This window comes from Physeter macrocephalus, chromosome 6 (assembly GCF_002837175.3).
Source record: "Physeter macrocephalus isolate SW-GA chromosome 6, ASM283717v5, whole genome shotgun sequence".
Taxonomy (NCBI): Eukaryota; Metazoa; Chordata; class Mammalia; order Artiodactyla; family Physeteridae; genus Physeter; species Physeter macrocephalus.
This window is the reverse complement of record NC_041219.1, coordinates 11,796,570-11,816,637: the sequence shown is the minus strand read 5'-3', so window position 1 is coordinate 11,816,637 and position 20,068 is coordinate 11,796,570. Positions and strand designations below refer to the sequence as shown.

General features: G+C 37.0%; 1 protein-coding gene across 5 annotated transcripts in view; it reads left to right on the top strand.

The window, feature by feature from the left end:
* OSBPL8 (oxysterol binding protein like 8) overlaps positions 1–20,068 on the top strand; it is a 178,766-nt gene that overhangs the window by 23,415 nt on the left and 135,283 nt on the right. For 2 of the 5 annotated variants that reach the window (XM_024122783.3, XM_024122781.2), the window contains one exon: positions 14,712–14,812. In XM_024122783.3, coding sequence (XP_023978551.1) covers positions 14,771–14,812 — 42 coding nt within the window. In that variant the 5' untranslated portion in view covers positions 14,712–14,770. Of the gene's footprint in view, positions 1–14,711; positions 14,841–20,068 lie in introns of those variants that run through there. The other 3 variants (XM_024122784.2, XM_024122788.3, XM_024122787.3) reach the window with 3 other exon arrangements.

Here is a 20,068-nt window from a genome sequence, read left to right as displayed (position 1 = left end):
GGTATTTGTTTTTCTCTTTCTGACTTACTTCACTCTGTATGACAGACTCTAGGTCCCTCTACCTCACTACAAATAACTCAGTTTTGTTTCTTTTTATGGCTGAGTAATATTCCATTGTATATATGTGCCACATCTTCTTTATCCACTCATATGTCGATGGACACTTAGGTTGCTTCCACGTCCTGGCTATTGTAAATAGAGTGGCAGGCGGATTCTTAACCACTGTGCCGGAAGTCCATCCTTGCATAATTTACTCCCTTGCCCTTACTGCTTATGTTTGTGTATGTGTTGTTGATTTTTGTTTTTCATTTGTTTTTGTTAGTTTCTGCTTTCAAAGATATTGCCATCAGCAGGGGCTATGTGCTTGGTATTTTCCAGGGCAGATATTGTTTGTATTACGGAAGATGTTAACTACTTTCAGCTGGCTGGAAGTAATGAGCAGTTGAGGTTCTTCCTTTGTCTCACTATCATTGACAGTAAGCAATTCTACATTCCATTGGTACATCTATATGATTTTTGAGAAGGTCAGCAAATTGGGGCTGCAGCAGCAGAAGTGTGTATCAGAAGCCAAGTGTTTAAATAGCAAATCTGACACTTGACAGGAAATGAAATTGTAACACTTTTTAATTACTTTAAGATCATATATTTCTTTTCCTTCTTCTCCTGTCCTTTTTTTTTTTTTTTTGTGGTATGCGGGCCTCTCACTGTTGTGGCCTCTCCCGTTGCGGAGCACAGGCTCCGGACGCGCAGGGTCAGCGGCCATGGCTCATGGGCCCAGCCGCTCCGCGGCACGTGGGATCCTCCCATACCGGGGCGCGAACCCGGTTCCCCTGCATTGGCAGGCGGACGCGCAACCACTGCGCCACCAGGGAAGCCCTAAACACAATCTTTTCTCCTTATGATTCTGATAAAAACCTGATCTTGCATGATGTTTTTATGATAGATCTTATTTAATGAAGTTAAAGCACCTAGCCAGAAATACATAGGTGAATATTACGCTATTGTATTGCATATATGGTGTTTTATGTTCTAGGTCTGAATTCTTTTTCTGGAAGGTTGCCTATCTCCACTTCATTTAGTTGTTTTTCTGGGGTTTTATCTTGTTCCTTCATCTGGTACATAGCCCTCTGCCTTTTCACCTTGTCTTTCTGTGAATGTGGTTTTTGTTCCACAGGCTGCAGGATTGTAGTTCTTCTTACTTCTGCTGTCTGCCCTCTGGTGGATGAGGCTATCTAATAGGCTTGTGCAAGTTTCCTGATGTGAGGGACTGGTGGTGGGTAGAGCTGGCTGTTGCTCTGGTGGGCAGAGCTCAGTGAAACTTTAATCGGCTTGTCTGCTGATGGGTGGGGCTGGGTTCCCTCCCTGTTGGTTGTTTGGCCTGAGGCGACCCAGCACTGGAGCTTACAGGCTGTTTGGTGGGGCTAATGGCGGACTCTAGGAGGGCTCATGCCAAGGAGTACTTCCCAGAACTTCTGCTGCCAATGTCCTTGTCCTCATGGTGAGGCACACCCTCCCCTCACCTCTTCAGGAGACCCTCCAACACTAGCAGGTAGGTCTGGTTGAGTCTCCTCTGGGGTCACTGCTCCTTCCCCTGGGTCCCGATGCACACACTACTTTGTGTGTGCCCTCCAAGCGTGGAATCTCTGTTTTCCCCAGTCCTGTCAAAGTCCTGCAATCAAATGCCGCTAGCCTTCAAAGTCTGATTCTCTAGGAATTCCTCCTCCCGTTGCTGGGCCCCCAGGTTGGGATGCCTGATGTGCGGTTCAGAACCTTCACTCTAGTGGGTGGACTTCTGTGGTATAAGTGTTCTCCAGTTTGTGAGTCACCCACCCAGCAGTTATTGGATTTGATTTTATTGTGATTGCGCCCCTCCTACCATCTCATTGTGGCTTCTCCTTTGTCTTTGGATGTGGGGTATCTTTTTTGGTGAGTTCCAGTGTGTTCCTGTTGATGATTGTTCAGCAGTTAGTTGTGATTCCGGTGCTCTCGCAAGAGGGAGTGAGAGCACGTCCTTCTGCTTTGCCATCTTGATCCAATCTCCTCTGATGCCCGTCTTTTTTACTTTATTCTTTTGTTGAACTATATATCAATTGGAAGTTAATGTAAACTAGTTTTGTTTGTGACTAAGTCTAAAAGCAAACAAATGAACCTAAAAAAATAAACCTAAGTTCAGAATAGGCTGTATAAGAAAGCCCTTTAGATTGTAAATATTTATGAAAGGTTTTTCATTAATTAATACTAGTTAGGTTCATTTATATATTTTACTTCTGGTAGTTAATTTGTTTGCTTTTAATATAAAGGGGTTTGCAAGGGTTTTTTGGGGAGGGCGGGGGTACTCTCACTCTACCACATCCAGAAATCTGATTTTAATATCCTCATGTGCTGCTGAAGGTAACAGCATGCACATTCCTTTGTCATAGGCTCATTACGTAGTAGTATACTAGTTTATTTTGCTCTCTTTCAGCTAGGACAGGCTATGTATTCTTTATATGTCCAGAATATAGAACAGTGTCTCCAATGGGACAAGACGTAAACAAATATTTGATGAATGTGTTTTGAGCCCTACAAAGGAAGTATAACTGATGATGAAGCAACAGTAGATAATAAGGGTTTATAAACCATACATTTTATGAATTATGTATATTAGTGGTTGGTCCAGAGATAATGGGAAATGGAATCTGTTTTGTACCTTGCCAAAAATTTGGTAGTAGTGATTTCCTGGTTTTCGTTGAGCTTAGACTAACACTGGTTTTCCTCTGGGCAAAGTGCTTACAGTATCATTTTGGCTGGACTCTATATAAACAATGTGTATTTTGTAAAGCAACAGATCAAGAAAATCTTTAGTACATTTTTCTTTGTGCTTTTTATAAGTAACCCTTGTCACTTGTATGGATGATTAAAGTTGAAAAGGGCTTCCAGACCTGATGCCATTGTGTGTGTGTGGGTGTGTGTGTGTGGGTGTGGGTGTAGGCTTCCCCACTACAACAAGCAATTTTTTGACACCTGTGTGTGTGTGTGTGTGTGTGTGTGTGTGGGTGTGGGTGTAGGCTTCCCCACTACAACAAGCAATTTTTTGACACCAGCAGGATGTCTGAGAATTCTCCTGATTTCTGATACTGTATACCTGGTGATAGAATCAGATTCCACAGGTAGAGGGCTCAGTCCCAGAGGACCATTCTCCACTTCAGATGGCAGTTGCAAGTCCAAGTTGTTACCTGGACTTCTGACTGTCTGGCTATAAATCAGAGGTTCCCATGACCCCATTCTTGGGTTTGATTAATTTGCCAGAATGGCTCATAGAACTCAGAAAAATATGTTTACTTGCTAGATTATTGATGTTTTATAAATAGATATTAAAGGATACGAATCAACAGCCAAATAAAGATATACATAGCACAAGGTCCTGAACGAAGGAGTTTCTGTCCTTGTGGAGCTTGGAGCCCAGCATGGTAGCACCAGGAAGAGTCTGGTTCCCAGATGTAGAAGCTCTCAGGGGGGGAAAAATGGGGACCAAAAAGCTGCCCTTTTGGGTTTTTATGGAAGCTTCATTACATAGTCATGATTGACTAAATCATTGGCCAATGGATATTGATTCAATCTCAAACCCTTCTCTCCTCCCTGGAAATCAAGGGGTGGGACTGAGAGTTCCAACCCTCTAATCACATGGTTGGGTCTCCTGGCAACCAGCCCCCACCCTTGGGTGGGATCCAAGAGTCACCTCTCCTGAAGAGTTTTCAGTAACTGAGGACAAGAGATCGAATATTACCCCATTATTCTTATTGTTCAGAAGATTCCAAGGGTTTTGGGAGCTGTGAGCCAGGAACCGTGGATGAAGACCAAATATATCTGAAATATATACATTTGGTCATCTGAATGACCAAATACATACATTTCTTACAAATCACAGTATTACAGCTATATACACATACATCTATCTAAAACAGTGCATCTAGTTGAACTGTTCAATGAATTTGCCAAATCAGAGGTAGAAAAAGTATTTGGACACCCTTCTAGTTCAGAATTTAAGTAATTGATTGGGCTTTAATATGTTGTCAGGTAGTCATTCGACAAATGCAAACTAGATTATAATGACTGTGAAATAGACATACATATAGGCATAGTATATTTGTAAAATAAGGTAATTTTAATGAGGGTTTTTTAGGAGGGGCAGTGCTTTGAGAATACCTATATACCTACATACTCCAGAGAAATCCAGATAGGAGGAGTCATCCAGATATTTTCCTTCCTTTCGTCTTTATATCCTTAGATAATTTGATGCCTTTCCCTCTTCCAAGACTTGGTCTGACTCATTCAGTCTGTTTCTTCTCTCTGTCTCCCTGACACATGTCTTCCTCATCTGTCTCCCTGGGGTTGTACAGCCACAGTAGGATAATTTGCCCTGCACACTCCTATCCCGCTTCCCCCTTGCCCATTCCAGCTTTTTGCTTGCCTCCCAGTCTTATTACCATCATTATCATCGTTGTTGTTATATTTTAGAATGGAGGAAATCTTAACTTAATTCATAGGTGCCAAAATATTAATATACTTTATGAAAAGTATGTACTACACTGTTTTACAATAATTTTGATGGAAGCCATTTGGATAGACAGCCTGCTTTAATAAAGCAGTCCGTGTGTATGTGTGTGTGTGTGTGCGCGCGCGTGCACGTGCATATATATATATATACTTTTTTTTTTAAACTGCTTATGAATAAGATGTTGGTGCTAGCTTGCTTTCGGGGACCTGTCACATTTGTATAATTAATTTCTCATTATATTAGACTTTCCTTTAGGATTTAACCTAGTGTAAATACTGTAGATTAGTTCAGACTAGCTAGACCAAATTACTCTTATTTGCAGTCTAATTTTTTAATCAAGTTGATAATGAATGAGATTAAGATTGGTGAATTTAATCCTAATTTCCAGTGATAAGAAGGTAGTGCTATTCTTTAGAAGTATGGTATATTCATTGATAGGCATTCTACCTTTAGAGAATATTTGTTTTTATAACTTAAGCATTTAAGAAAAGAAAAAAAAAACTTCTGGGACATCCTGTGAGATAGTAAGCCACAGCCTAATTGTATACAACCCTGTAACTGAGACAGCCATCATTCAATATAGCGTCATGAGGTTGTTATGGTTAAATGACATATGTTAAAGCCATTAGCCTTATTTAGTAGATGCTCCTTCGTTCTTTCTGTGACTGAAATAACAATTCAAGCCCAAAATAGAGAAGATTTTTATAATAATTCTTTCTCTAGGAACTTTGTTAAAGTTTAAATAGACAGTGAGGCACCAGTTCCCTAAACAATGTCTAGAGTACTGATAACAAAGGAACACAAGAGGGAACAGAGTCTTCTTTAAACTTTGAATTTAGCTAGTAATTATGTTCAAATTGGGATGCAGGCCTAGCTTTAGCTTGGCAATTTGGAGAAAGGAGTCTTCAGGATTGTGATGCACTGTACTCTTTTACAAAAAACTTAGACATTCTTTTTGGTTATAGAAGTAACATACACTGTTTAAAAGGAGTTAAAATAGGAGACTGCCTTTCTTCTCTTGAAGTCTACTTCCTAGGGCCTACCACCATTAGGTCTGTGTTTAATTACTGTTTTACCTTTAAAAAATATACTTTTTTATTCCCAGATTTATTATTTAAACGTCTCTAGCTTTAAACTCTGAAAGATGGGGAAATTAGTATGCTTATACCTTAAGCTTCCAGTCAATCACCCTCTCCCTCTAGGATTTTTTGTTACACGTTTTTAGTTCTAGTGTTTGATTTCAAAGAAATACTAAAAACTTGTTTCTTGATATGTTAGTAGTGTCTCTTATCGTAACTCCCTTTTTTCAACAGTGAGGAATTTAGGGCACTTATCTTTCTTTTCCTGCTCCCTTTTTAATTTTTAATTTATTATTATTATTTTTTGAAGTATAGTTGATTTATAATATTATGTTCACGTGTACAGCATAGTGATTCAGTATTTTTACAGATTGTACTCAATTATAGGTTATTACAAGATAATGGTTGTAATTCTCTATGCTATACAGTATATCCTGTTGCATATCTACATAGTAGTTTGTATCTGTTAATCCCATACTCTTAATTTGTCCCTTCTCCCTTCTCTTTCCCCTTTGGTAACCACGGGTTTGTTTTCTATATCTGTGAGTCTGCTTCTGTTTTGGATAAACATTTACTTGTATTCTTTTTCAGATTCCACATGTAAATGATATCACACAGTATATGTCTTTCTCTTTCTGACATTTCAATAAGCATGATATTCTCCATCCATATTTCTGCAAAGGGCAGAATTTCATCCTTTTTATGGCTGAGTAATATTCTGTTGCATGTAAACACACACACATATATGTACACACACACCACCATTGTATATATATGTGTGTATATATATATATATATACACACACACACCACACACATATTCTTAATCTAGTCATCTGTTGATGGGCACTTGGGTTGTTCCCAAGTGCAATATCTTGGCTATTGTAAATAGTGCTGCTATGAACATTGGGGTGCATGTATCTTTTTGAATTAGCATTTTTGTTTTTTTCCAGATATTTTCCCAGGAGTGGAATTGCTAGATCATATGGTTGTTCTATTTTTTTAAAATAAATTTTTATTTATTTATTTATGGCTGTGTTGGGTCTTCGTTGCTGCGTGTGGCTTCTCTAGTTGTGGTGAGCGTGGGCTACTCTTTGTTGCGGTGCCCAGGCTTCTCATTGTGGTGGCTTCTCTTGCTGCAGAGCACAGGCTCTAGGCATGCGGACTTCAGTAGTTGTGGCACATGGGCTCAGTAGTTGTGGCTCGCAGGCTCTAGAGCACAGGCTTCAGCAGTTGTGGTGCATAGACGAACCCATGTCTCCTGCATTGGCAGGTGGATTCTTAACCACTGCACCACCAGGGAAGCCCTGGTGTTTTATTTTTCGTTTTTTGAGGACTGCTCCCTTTTTTCAGTCATGTTATGATTTGATTTTTACTGTGTGTATATGTGTGAGTCTTCTTTGCTTTTTTCTTCCATGTTCCAGTGTGATTTATTCCAGAAATGCAAGAAAGGCTTAATATTCAATAAATCAAGCAATATAATCACAAAAAGATAGCAAAGGAAAAAATACATGCATTCATTTCAATAGAGTCATAAATGTACTTAACAAAAACTAGTGCCCAGTCATTAAAAATATAAATTAAACTTTTCATGAAAATTATAATAGAAGGGAAGTTTCTTAATTTGATGAAGATAACTACAGAAAAACTACAGTTATATTCAGTGCTGAATTTTTTTTTAGGGTATTTGGACTTTTTAAAATACTTTAAATTTCCTTTTTTGTCATTGTATATTTTATTAAAATTTTTTTTCATTGAAATGTAGTTGATTTACAATATTATATTAGTTTCAGGGGTACAACATAGTGATTCAAAACTTTTATAGCTTATGCTCCATTTAAAGTCGTTATAATGTATTGGCCCTGTGCTGTGCAATATATCCTTGTACCTTATTTTATGCATAGTAGTTTGTACCTCTTAATTCCCTATCCCTATCTTACCCCTCCCATTTCCATCTTTCTACTGGTAACCACTAGTTTGTTCTCTATATCTGTGAGTCTGTTTCTGTTTTGTTGTGTTCATTTTTTTGTTTTATTTTTTAGATTCCACAATAAGTGATAACATAGAGTATTTGTATTTCTCTGTCTACTTATTTCACTGAGCATAATACCCTCCAGGTCCATCCATGTTGCTGCAAAGGGCAAAATTTCATTCTTTTTTTGTGGCTGAGTAGTATTCCATTGTATGTATATATACCATATCCATTCATCTGTTGATGTATACTTAGGTCGCTTCCATATCTTGGCTATTGTAAATAATGCTGCTGTGAACATGGGGGTGCATGTATCTTTTCAAATTAGTGTTTTTGTTTTCTTTGGGTGTATACCCAGGAGTGGAATTGCTGGATCATATGGTAGTTCTATTTTTAGTTTTTTGAGGAACCTGCATACTCTTTTACTTAGTGGCTGCACCAATTTACATTCCCACCATTAGTTGGAATTCTTTTACGTGTAGTGTAAAAGAATTCCCTTTTCTCCACATTCTCACCAGCATTTGTTACTTGTGGTCTTTTTGATAATAGCCATTCTGACAGATTGTGAGGTGATATCTTGTGGTTTTGACTTGCATTTCTCTGATGATTTGCAATGTTGAGCATATTTTCATGTGCCAGTTGGCCATCTGTATGTCTTCTTTGGAAAAATGTCTATTCGGGTCTTCTGCTCAGTTTTTAATTGGGTGGTATTATTTTAGTTTCTGCGACATTGAGCTGTACGAGCTTATTAACCGCTTACTGATTAACCCCATTTGCAAATATTTTCTCCCATTCAGTAGGTTGTGTTTTCATTTTGTCAATGGTTTCCTTTGCTGTGTAAAAGCCTTTTAAGTTTAATTAGGTCCCATTTGTTTATTTTTGCTTTTGTTTCCTTTGCCTTAGGAGACAGGTCTAAAAAATATTGCTACGATTTATGTCAAAGAGTGTTCTGCCTTTGTTTTCTTCTAGGAGTTTTATGTTTTCTGGTCTAACATTTGGGTCTTTAATACATTTTGATTTTAATTATTTTTGTATATGGTGTGAGGAAATGTTCTGATTTTATTCTTTTACATGTAGCTGTCATGTTCCCAGCACCACTTACTGAAGAGATTGTCTTTTCCCCATTGTATATTCTCGCCTCCTTTGTTGATTAATTGACCATAGTTGAGTGGGTTTATTTATGGGCTCCCTGTTCTGTTCCATTGATCTATGTGTCTGTATTTGTGCCGGTACCATACTGTTTTGACTACTGTAGATTTTCAGTATAGTCTGAAGTCAGGGAGCATGATACCTTCAGCTTTGTTCTTCTTTCTCAAGGTTGCTTTTTATATAGAGTAATTTTGTCTTTACATAAGGTAATTATGTTGAGTAGACCTGAAAATTGAAAAGGAAAAATTGGGATTTATTCATTTATTCTATAAATATCAATTCTTTGATATTGAATACCCCAGGGCTCTGAACTCAGTCCTCTTTTCTGTCTACACTGATTCCCAAGGAGATCTCATCTAGTCTTACGGTTTTAAATTGCATCTATATGCTGACTCTCAGTTTACATTTCTAGCCTGACTGCTCCTCCTCAACCTCACATCCGTAGGTCCAACTGTCTACTTGATATCTCTATTCAGATGTCTAACTGGCATCTCAAAGTGAATATATCCAAAAGGAGCTCCTGATATTCATCTCTTTCCTCTTCAAGTCTTTCCATAATGTACTCCATATCTGTTAGTGGCAGTTTCATTCTTCCAGTTGCTCAGGGCACAGACCTCCTAAGTCCTATCCCCCCTTCTCTTTAAATTCACACCCTACATCTGGTTCATCGACAAATCCTTTTGACTATATTCGTAGTATTTAAAGAATTTGATACTCTTCACCACATCTCTTGCTACTGTTCTGGCACAAGCCACCATGGTCTCTTGCCTGGATTATAGCAGTGGTCTTCCAATTTGTAATCTATTCTCAGCCAGCAGCCAGAGTGGTCCTGCATAAGTTAGGTTCTGTTATTTCTTTGCTCTCCTTTCTGCAGATAGCTTCCCGTCTCATTCAGAGTGTAAGTCAAAGTCCTTCTGTTCTATTAGGCTTTCTATGATTTGGAACATAGTTATCTTCCTGTTCTCCTTGCTAACTGCTCTCTTCCTTATTCCACTTTCCATATTAGTCTTCTTGCTGTTCTTTAAACATGCCACATACTCCTGCCTTAGGGTCTTTGAGCTTGCTGTTTCCTAGTCTGCCTGGGAGGGTCTTCTAGATACTTGAGCAACTCACCCCCTCATGTTACTGAGATCTTGACTCAGTCATTCCTATCTAAAATTCTCCCTACAACTGTGACATATATAATTGCTCACTTCCTAATTTTTTCTTCTCAGCCCTGATTACTGTCTAATGTACAATATATTTTAAATATTTAGTTTTTAAAAAATTTGTCAGGCCAGGTTCATTGAGGACAACAAATCACTATAGGTACTTACAGCAAAAGGGAAATTAGTAAGGGGAATTAGATTCTTAAAATTTTTTGGAAAAGCTGGAGGTATGGAGCCTGGAAGGCTGTTCTCAGCTTTCAGATTAGTCACTGCTGCTGATGATTTTGGCTGCCTGGTAGTACCAACATAGGGAACTGGCAGGGGAGCATTTGGTGATTACTGTAAAACCTCATGTCTGTTAAAGTCCAGGTGTCTACTGCATTCAGAAGAAAAATGGCCTTGTTTCTGTCTCTCTTCTGCCTTCCAAATATTGTGCAAATGCATTGCATTTGCTGAATGTAAATCACATACAGAATTCCAGGGGCAAAGATATTTGCAAAATGGAGTTCTCATACTTTTAGCTTTTGTGATACAGAGGATACAAAGGAGAGCACAGAAGGCGGTGAGAATGAACGATGAGGTAAATATATCTATATTTATATGGACAAGATATGAATGCACACATACATATTGTATTCGTCAGGGTTCTCCAGAGAAACAGAACCAATAGGATATACGTGTATACAGAAAGAGAGAGGGGAAGAAAGAGTGGCTTTATTTTAAGGAATTGGCTCCCGTGATTGTGGGGGCTGGCAAGCCTGAAATTGCAGGGTAGGCTGCAAAGTCCTTGGGTGATGTTCACTCTCCTTGATATCCTATGACTTAAATATTTAACAGTACTTAAATACTATAATATAAAGTCAGTGTATCTTATGTTATATGACAAGGAGATAAGAGAGGGAAGAAAACAGTTATTTGATGCATACACACAGAAACATATTCATAACAAAATTAGGAAAAAATACTCATAACTAATTATAATTCTCCTTTCTATAACTGGTCATGTAGTGGTAGCTGGTATTTATAAATGCCTTCTTCCACTACCCATTTTGTATTCCCTTTGCCCTCAGCAAGCACCTCAGATAGCCATAGTTCTTTCTTTACCTGGTGGAGTGACCCAAACTTTTGTTTCTGAAGGGTTTGAGTCAGTAGTAGTCCTGCCTTGGTTGGGCTATTGTAGTTTTCCATTGAATATAATCATAAGGCATGGTAGTCCTAAGAGATGCTTTTAGGGGGCTCCCCTGGTGGTGCAGTGGTTGAGAGTCCGCCTGCCGATGCAGGAGACCACGGGTTCGTGCCCCAGTCCGGGAAGATCCCACATGCCGTGGAGCAGCTGGGCCCGTGAGCCATGGCCGCTGAGCCTGCGCGTCTGGAGCCTGTGCTCTGCAACGGGAGAGGCCACAACAGTGAGAGGCCCGCATACCGCAAAAAAAAAAAAAAAAAAAAAAAAACAGAGAGAGATGCTCTTAGGGATCTCCGATAACCAGACATTTTCTTTCTTACCACCATTGTGGAATAATAGTCCAATTTCCCCTTGGTAATTAGAATCAATTACCTAAGCCAGCACGGTAAGTTCCTTTTTTGCCTGCTGATTCTGAGGCATGGGGAGCTTAAAGTGGCCAGGTGGCAGGCTTAACTTCCAGTTCATTGGAATCACTGTTGTGTCTCCTGATGGAAGCATTCCTTCCTTTGGAACTAGGACCTCTAGACCAGCAAAGCATAAGGTCGTGGGGACAGGAAACAAAAATTTTTGCTAGTAGTGGTGTTGGGAAAGCTGGATAGCTGCATGTAAATCATGCATTAAAGTCTTCAATGTAAGACGTGACACCATAAAACTCCCAGAAGAGAACATAGGCAAAACATTCTCTGACATAAATTGTACCAATGTTTTCTTAGGTCACTCTCCCAAGACAATAGAAATAAAAGCAAAAATAAACAATCGGGACCTAATCAAACTTGTAAGCTTTAGCACAGCAAAGGAAACCATAACCAAAATGAAAAGACAACATATGGACTGGGAGAAAATATTTGTGAACAATGTGACCAACAAGGGCTTACTTTCCAAAATATACAAACAGCTCATGACAACTCAATAACAAAAAACCAACCAAATCAAAAAATGGACAGAAGACTTAAATAGACATTTCTCCAAAGAAGGCATACAGATGGCCAATAGGCACATGAGAAGATACTCAACATCACTAAGTATGAGAAATGCAAATCAAAAATACAATGAGGTACCACTTCACACTGGTCAGAATTGCCATCATTTAAAAGTCTACAAATAACAAATGCTGGAGAGTGTGTGGAGAAAAGGGAACCCTCCTGCACAGTTGATGGGAATGTAAATTGGTGCAGCCACTATAGAAAACAGTATGGAGGTTCCTTAAAAAACTAAAAATAGAGTTGCTATATGATCCAGCAATCCCATTCCTGGGCACATATCCAGAGAAAACCCTAATTACAATTTACAACAGCCAAGACCTGGAAGCAATCTAAATGTCCATTGACAGATGAATGGGTAAAGAAGATGTGGTATATATACACAATGGAACACTACTTAGCCATAAAAAAAATGAAATAATGCCATTTGCAGCAACATGGATGGACCTAGAAATTATTATATTAAGTGAAGTAAGTCAGAAAAAGAAAGACAAATACCTTATTATACCACCTATATATGGAATCTAAAATATGACACAAATGAACTTATTTATGAAACAGAAACAGACTCACAGATATAGAAAACAAACTTAGAGTTACCAAAGGGAAAAGGGGGTGGGAGAGGGATAAACTAGGAGTTTGGAGTTAGCAGATACAAACTACTATATATAATATCGATAAACAACAAGGTCCTACTGTATAGCACGGGGAAGTATATTCAATATCCTGTAATAAACCATAATGGAAAAGAATATGTATATATATATGTATAACTGGATCACTTTGCTGTACACCAGAAACTAACACAACATTGTAAATCAACTATACTTCAATAAAAATAAATAAACAAAAATTTTTGATTGTGGGTCAATAAATAGTCAGTGGTGCCACTTCCATTTCCTTCCTCTGAGTCCTAACCTGTGAATCTTGGCTATGCAAGAAACAGCACCATATATCGGACATTCAGAGCATATACAGCCTTTTGGAGATCCTTGCCCAAGGTATTGCCACCTGGCTGGTGCTCTCACTGAGTCCTCAAAAGGCCATTCCACTGTTCTATCAAGCCAGCTGTTTCAGGATGATAGGGGTTATGGTAAGACTAACGAATTCACTATCACTAGCCCATTGCCACAGTTTGGTTTTTTTTTTTTTTTTTTTTTTTTTGCTGTGAAATGAGTTCCTTGATCAGCAGCAGTGCTTTGTAGAACAATAGGAGGGATAGAGAAGGCATTCTGTAAGTCCACGGATAGTAGTTTTGGCAGAAGCATTTTGTGCAGGGAAGGCAAATCTGTATACAGACTAAGCATCTATTTCAGTAAGAATAAAGTACTACCTCTTCCATGATAGAAGCAGTCCAGTGTAATCAACCTGTCACCAGGTAGCTGGCTGATCACCTCAGGGAATAGTGTCATACTGAGGACTCAGTGTTGGTCTCTGCTGCTGGCAGATTTGGCACTCAGCAGTGGCAGTAGCCAGGTTGGTCTTGGTGAGTGGAGGTCCATGTTGCTGAACCCATGCATAACCTGCATCCCTACCATGGTGGCTACTTTGTTCATGAGCCCATTGGACAATGACAGGATTGGCTGGGGAAAGAGGCTGACTCGTATCCGCAGGATGAGTCATCCTGTATTTATATTTCAGTGCAGCCTTTTACGCTTGCAAAGACAAGAAAATGATTTGGAACTCCAGGAAATGACTAGAAGTCTACCTATTTCTTGGTTTTAGTTTTGCTAGCTGTTTTAAGGAAGAATTATGAGAGAGATTATTAGAGACTTCTGAATATATATAATTACTATAGGAGTTCATCTTGGAGGCTTTGTTAGTTAAAAAGCTCAAAAGAAAAGTGATGAAGACCTACTTCTAAGACTTTTCAAAATGAAAAGAAGTATAAAAGTAATACATGTTCATTGTAAAAATGAAAAATTCAGAAACAAAAAGAGTATATATTATGTTCTGTCATTTTGTTTTTTCCACCTAATGTGTTGTGGTCTTCTTTCTAGTTTAGTATATACAGATATTAAGTCATTTTTTAAAATTGCAGCATGCTCTTCAATTGTATGTATGTAGTATAATTTAAGCAAGCTCCTAATGATTGACATTAAGGCTGGTTTCAGTTTTTCTCACCTATTACTTCGTTGGATGTGTTTATTTATGTCTTTGTGCGTTTGTATAATATATTTGTGGAATAATTCCTAGTCTTGCAGTTGCTGGATTAAGGCATGTATATTTTAAATTGTCCTCTTCCCAATTGTTCTGATTTATATTCTATCACAAAAGTGCATGAGAACATCTGTTTTCCTATGTTCTCACCAACATTGGATGGTAGCACACTATTTAGTTTTTGCCAGTGTAATAATGAAAAAAGATCTAATTTTATTTCCTTAGTTATAAGTAGATTCAATCATCTTTTCAAATTTTGAACAGTCTCATATCTTTAACCTTGCTCTTGCTATTCCTCTTCACTTGGAATATTTTCTTTCATTTTTGCTGAACTTTTACCATTCTTCAAGGTGCATGGCAAAATCTGTTTGTTTTTTTCCATTATTGGATTTCCCAATAGCCTCAGCCTAAAATGATTTCTCTCTCCTTATATACTTAATGCTTTATTTCCCACTTATCACAGTTTTATACCAGAACTAATACATATGATTTTCTTCTTCTAGGATTTACAGGATGACTAAATATTAATGGAAAGAGAAGTGTAAACCTATCTTCTTTCACTATGGAGGCTGGTTTGGCAGATGGAGAACCTGACCGAACTTTGGTGAGTGGTTCAAATACAGCATAATAAGGTACTATCATCTACAGCTGGAAAGTGTTTGATGTAAGCCATCATTTTATTTTAAAAATGTATTTAAAACAAACTTTAAAAAAAGTATTTTAAAATAATACTTTAATTCCTCTGTTGATATGAAAATTACAGATAGTTTAAAGCTTGTTAAGGCATAACCCAGTTTTCTGCTATTTCTGCCTTATCTCCTACCTCTTTTCCCTTGCTTTCCCAGCCATACAGTGTAAGACATACTGATGTAATAGTTTGTGTTTGTTTTCCTCAAGAAACTTTTTGCCTTACTGAAATCAAGAAGTTGTTAACAGTTAAGGAAATTAAATGCCTTTAAATCTCACATCATGTGCAGCTGTAGATAGAATGAAACAGTTAAAATAATTCAGAATTAAGAGCAGTTGCCACATATATTCTTTATCTAAAAGTATAAAGATTTAATAAATATTGCTGCCTTGTGTTGTGATTGAATTGTATTCTGAAATTAAAACAAATAGGGGTACTGGTTAAGTGTACCTTATCCAATAAGTTTAAAAAAAATATAAAAATTCACCAGTAGAGTGTGGATTAAATGATGATTTGTCACTGTACGAAAACATTTTGCTCTAGGATCATTTCATTTTCAAGTCTCCTTTTTTAAAGATTCCATTAAATATTGATTTATAGACTATTAGGGATGTTTGTATTACCTAAAGTAAAGGTGCCAGTGGGTAAAATGTAGCCGGGTGATAGCTCTGTGATTTGTTAGATGGTAGATTATGTGACAAATTTAAATTACTGGAATAATGCAGAGGCCAACTTTTCTGTCTCTCATACTGCTATGAAGTTGAGAGTCACTACTAAATTGAGGTGTTTGTGAATTTTAATTTAGTCAATGTCCTTTGTTCAGGCTCAAATGTAGGATCAGTCTAATGATTGATAGCAAAATGCAGTTTTGTTTACTTGTGTTAACTTGGTCCCAACCTTTTTTGAATTTCTGGTTCAAACTTGTTTCTTTAATGGTCAAAGAAAAGTTAAACTTTAAAATGATGACTTGTTAATAGAGAATAAAATGGACATGGACGTAAATTGGTTTATGAAGAAGGTTATTGTAATGGCGATTTTAAATGGAAAACCGATGGTAGGTTATTTTGTTTTCACTATATCTTCAGAAAAAAAAGTTCAGATTAAGCCTTGTCTTGGAACATGATATTTACTTTACCATAAATATTTTCTTATTTAATGCTAATGGATTTTCTTAAGTTTTTTTTTAGCTAAAATATTTAAAATCTTTTGGTGGTAGTAAAAATACCAGTAATAACAACTGCTCTTTTCTAAGTGTATACTTTTTCAGACTGTCCTCACAACAGCCATTAAAGGTAGATGTTTGTTTTTCTTCACTTTTAAAGATAGGGAAATAGGCTCAGGGAGGTTAATTATCTTCTCTAAAAGCTCACAGTGTGAGTGATGGAACTGAGGTCTGTCTGTCTCTGAATACTTTCCTTTGCTACTAACATGTTGACTATGTATCTGTCTTTCTGAATAGAATTGCTTAAAATTTACTGTTACCTTTTAGAGTAAATATCTAAGTAGATAGTATTAAATTCTGTATCAGAATATCTATATCGATAAAGTTTTAATCATTTTTTATTCTAAATACTGTTGATATTGAGAGGTTAGAGCAAGTTATTTAAAAAGCAGCGAGACCATAGTACAAGGAGATCAGCTCGGTGCTTTGTGACCACCTAGAGGGGTGGGATAGGGAGGATGGGAGGGAGGGAGACGTAAGAGGGAGGAGATATGGGGATATATGTATATGTATAACTGATTCACTTTGTTATAAAGCAGAAACTAACACACTATTGTAAAGCAATTATACTCCAATAAAGATGTTAAAAAAAAAAAAGCAGCGAGAGCAGTTTTCTTCTTGTTGTTCATTAAGCTTCTTCCGTGAAATATTGTAGCTCATTTTAGAGACTACTGAAATATTCTGTATTTGAAACTAATCTTGAGGTCCACCTTTGAGTTATCTATTTATAAAATATCACCTTTGAACTTAATGGCCTAAGCTAGTTACTGTTTAGATCTAGGAGAGGTGGATAAGAACATGGGCTCTGTAGACATTTGGCTGTGTGTTAAAATCTGAGCTCCGTCACTTAGTCGTATGACCTGCATAATTAATTAAATTCTCAGGGTGTCCAGTTTTCCTTACCTGTTAAATAAAGGTAATAGTAATATCTACTTCCCAGAGTTGTTGAGTTTTATTTGAGATAATATGTCTATAAAATGCCTATTACACATCTGTGCACATTGTAAATATCCAATAAATAAAAGCCACTATTGTTATTGTCAATATAATTATTAATATTCAGCCTTCTCTCCAAAAAGATAAAGTTATGAGGCAGGAGAAGCAATAAAACACATTAAAAAAGCCCGACACTATTGGGTAATTTTGGCTTTACACTTTCTCTGAATATCATTTTTGCTACCTAAAATATTGAGGCAGATATTCTACTTCAATAAAAAATATATAAGCAAGAATACTCATCCTTCCTACTTGAGAGGGACAATATGATCTAGTGAAACCAGAAAGTTCTTTGAAAATTTAAAGCAGTATGTCAGTATGAGGTAACAGTGTTGTAAAAAATCTGATTGCATGCACTAGTTTTTAGAATACTATTAGTAGGCTTTTTTTGAATGCAGTCTTTGTGCAAAGTACTGTGCCCAGCGAAGGGGATGCTAAGAGATATACAATGTGGTCTGTCTGAATTATGTTTATTTTTGAGAAGACTAGATAGAGGGATGGATAGATAAGGCAATAATAGCATTTACTAAGTGTTAAATGAGGAACATAAACAAGGCATAGTTATACAAGTTGTGACAATTGGGCGGTTGTTATACACCGGGGTAGTTAGAGAAGCTTTCTTAAGAGAACACAAACTCTGAATAGCATAGGTAGTAGGGATCGTAAGATTGAGAATGAGCAAGGAGAGCATTCTAAGAAGGCAGGATGGCAAGAGGCAAGGCTAAACAGGGAATTAATTGTTCAGGGTTTATTCAGGGGAAAATGAGTAGAAAAATTGATGAAGGTAGGTCGGAAGGGAATGTTGTTTACAAGAATAATGATCAAACATGGCAGATAGAGACCAAACTTAGGGAAGGCTTTGAGTGCCAGACCAGGGATTTTGAACTTGATTCTGTAGACAGTGGTATGTCGTTGAATATTTTTTGAATTGAATTTTTATACTGTACTTATATACTTCAGAACACAAGTGTACATTTAATATATGTCTTAAAAAAACTATGTAAAAGTCCAGAACTCATATCACTTTGGAAATTAACCACTAAGAAATCCTTTAAGTGTAGGGGTCAAATTTTTATTGATAGATTGAGGTAAACTAAGTGAAATATACCTTTAGATTTAAAAAAAATTGAATATGTTCCTTACCTTAAGGAAAGTCATATCTTTTGAATATCTTATAAATTATTTCTGTTACCAGAGGAACCTACTTTATGAGGTCTATTAGAGGTCAAAATCTTTTGTTGTATTAAAAATTGATTATATAACTGACTTTTTAGAAGAGAATAAAAATTTAAAAAATATGTATAAATCTTTATAGTATTATAAGGGACTCTTAATTGAGGAACTCTTGCTTAAGATTATAATTTAAATTGGGTACTTCGAATCAGATGCTTTCTGAAATGGAAGGAACTGCAAAGGTGATTTAGTTCAGTAATTCTCAGAATGTAGTAAATGAGTATCTTCTTTATGGGCCTAGAGATGACCCGACTTCCTGAAACTTTGATTTTTACTTACTTACTAGGTGAATTTTTCATGATTACTGTGATTTAGTGCTCGTCAGGTAAAATTGGTATGTTATTAGAGTTTACTGAGAGCTTTAAATCATATTCTAAGAAATATGGCTACTATATATATAGCATTTGACAATATCATACAGCTTGTGTATATAGGCATGTAAATTAATGGAATTGCCTAATTTTTGGTAACATCAAGTATTATTTTTTCAGCGGGTAACAGATTTTAAATGTTGCTATTTTTATTCTCTTGTTTAAATATAGTTGACCCTTGAATGATTAGTGGGAGTGGGGTGGGGTAGAGTCTCTGACCCTCGATGCAGAGCCGTGGTTCCTCGGTATCTGCAATTCAACCAGCCATTATCTGTATATAGCACTGTCGTATTTACTATTGAAAATAATCTGCCTATAAGGGGACCTGTGCAGTTCAGACCCTCATTGTTCAAGGGTTAACTGTACTATTAGTTTAGCTTCATCATTATCATTATTGACTTAGTATATTGTATGTTTTTAGTGATAGCATATTTATAAGGACAGTATTTTTGGTGTACAGTTTCTCAATAACTGACCTTTAAGACATTTATGCATTCAAGTTCAATGATAAATTATATGCCAATTACTAATCCTCTTAAAGTATTATTGCACAATGGCACTTGGTTGTTCTTATTAGATACCCCTTCCCCACCCTAAAGTGGGAATGGATGGAGAAGGGCTGTGAAGTTTCTTATCTCATCTATTATAAATGGGTCAACATATTTGGTACATATGCTCATCTAACATTTGAATATCCTTTGAGACCTGCCTGCTAAGTGTTTGGCTAATGCTGTATACTTCAAGATTGCCTAGTAGAGGCCTTTTCATCTTTAACAAAGATTATGCTACCAGCAGAGCCTTTTGCAAACTTCTGAGTCCTGTGGCTACTTTTTCCCTTAGTCTTTGTGGGAAACTTAGAGATCATTTAGCCTAACAATCTGCCTAATGTAAGGATTCTACCTACAGTATACCCTGACAACAGGTCATCCAGCCTCAACATGAACACATGTAGTTCATAGGTGACTCAGTTTCTCAAAAGGCAGCTCAAGTAATTATACTTGAACTGAGATAGACTTTTCTATTAAATTTTACCATTGGTCATTATGCTAGTTTCCTTGTTGCTACAAGTTACCACAAATGTAGTGGCTTAAAACAACAGAAATTTATTATCTTACAGTTCTGGATATCAGAAGTCTAAAAGCAAGGTGTTATGTTCATTCTGGAGGCTCTTATGGGAGAATTCATTCCTTTTTATCAGTGTCTAGAGGTTGCAATCTTTCATTGGCTCATGGCTACTTCCTCCTATTACTTCAACCTCTGGCTTTTGTTGTCCCATCTACTGCTCACTCACCTTCTTGTTTCCTTTTTTTTTTTTTTTTTTTTTTTTTTTTTTTGTGGTATGCGGGCCTC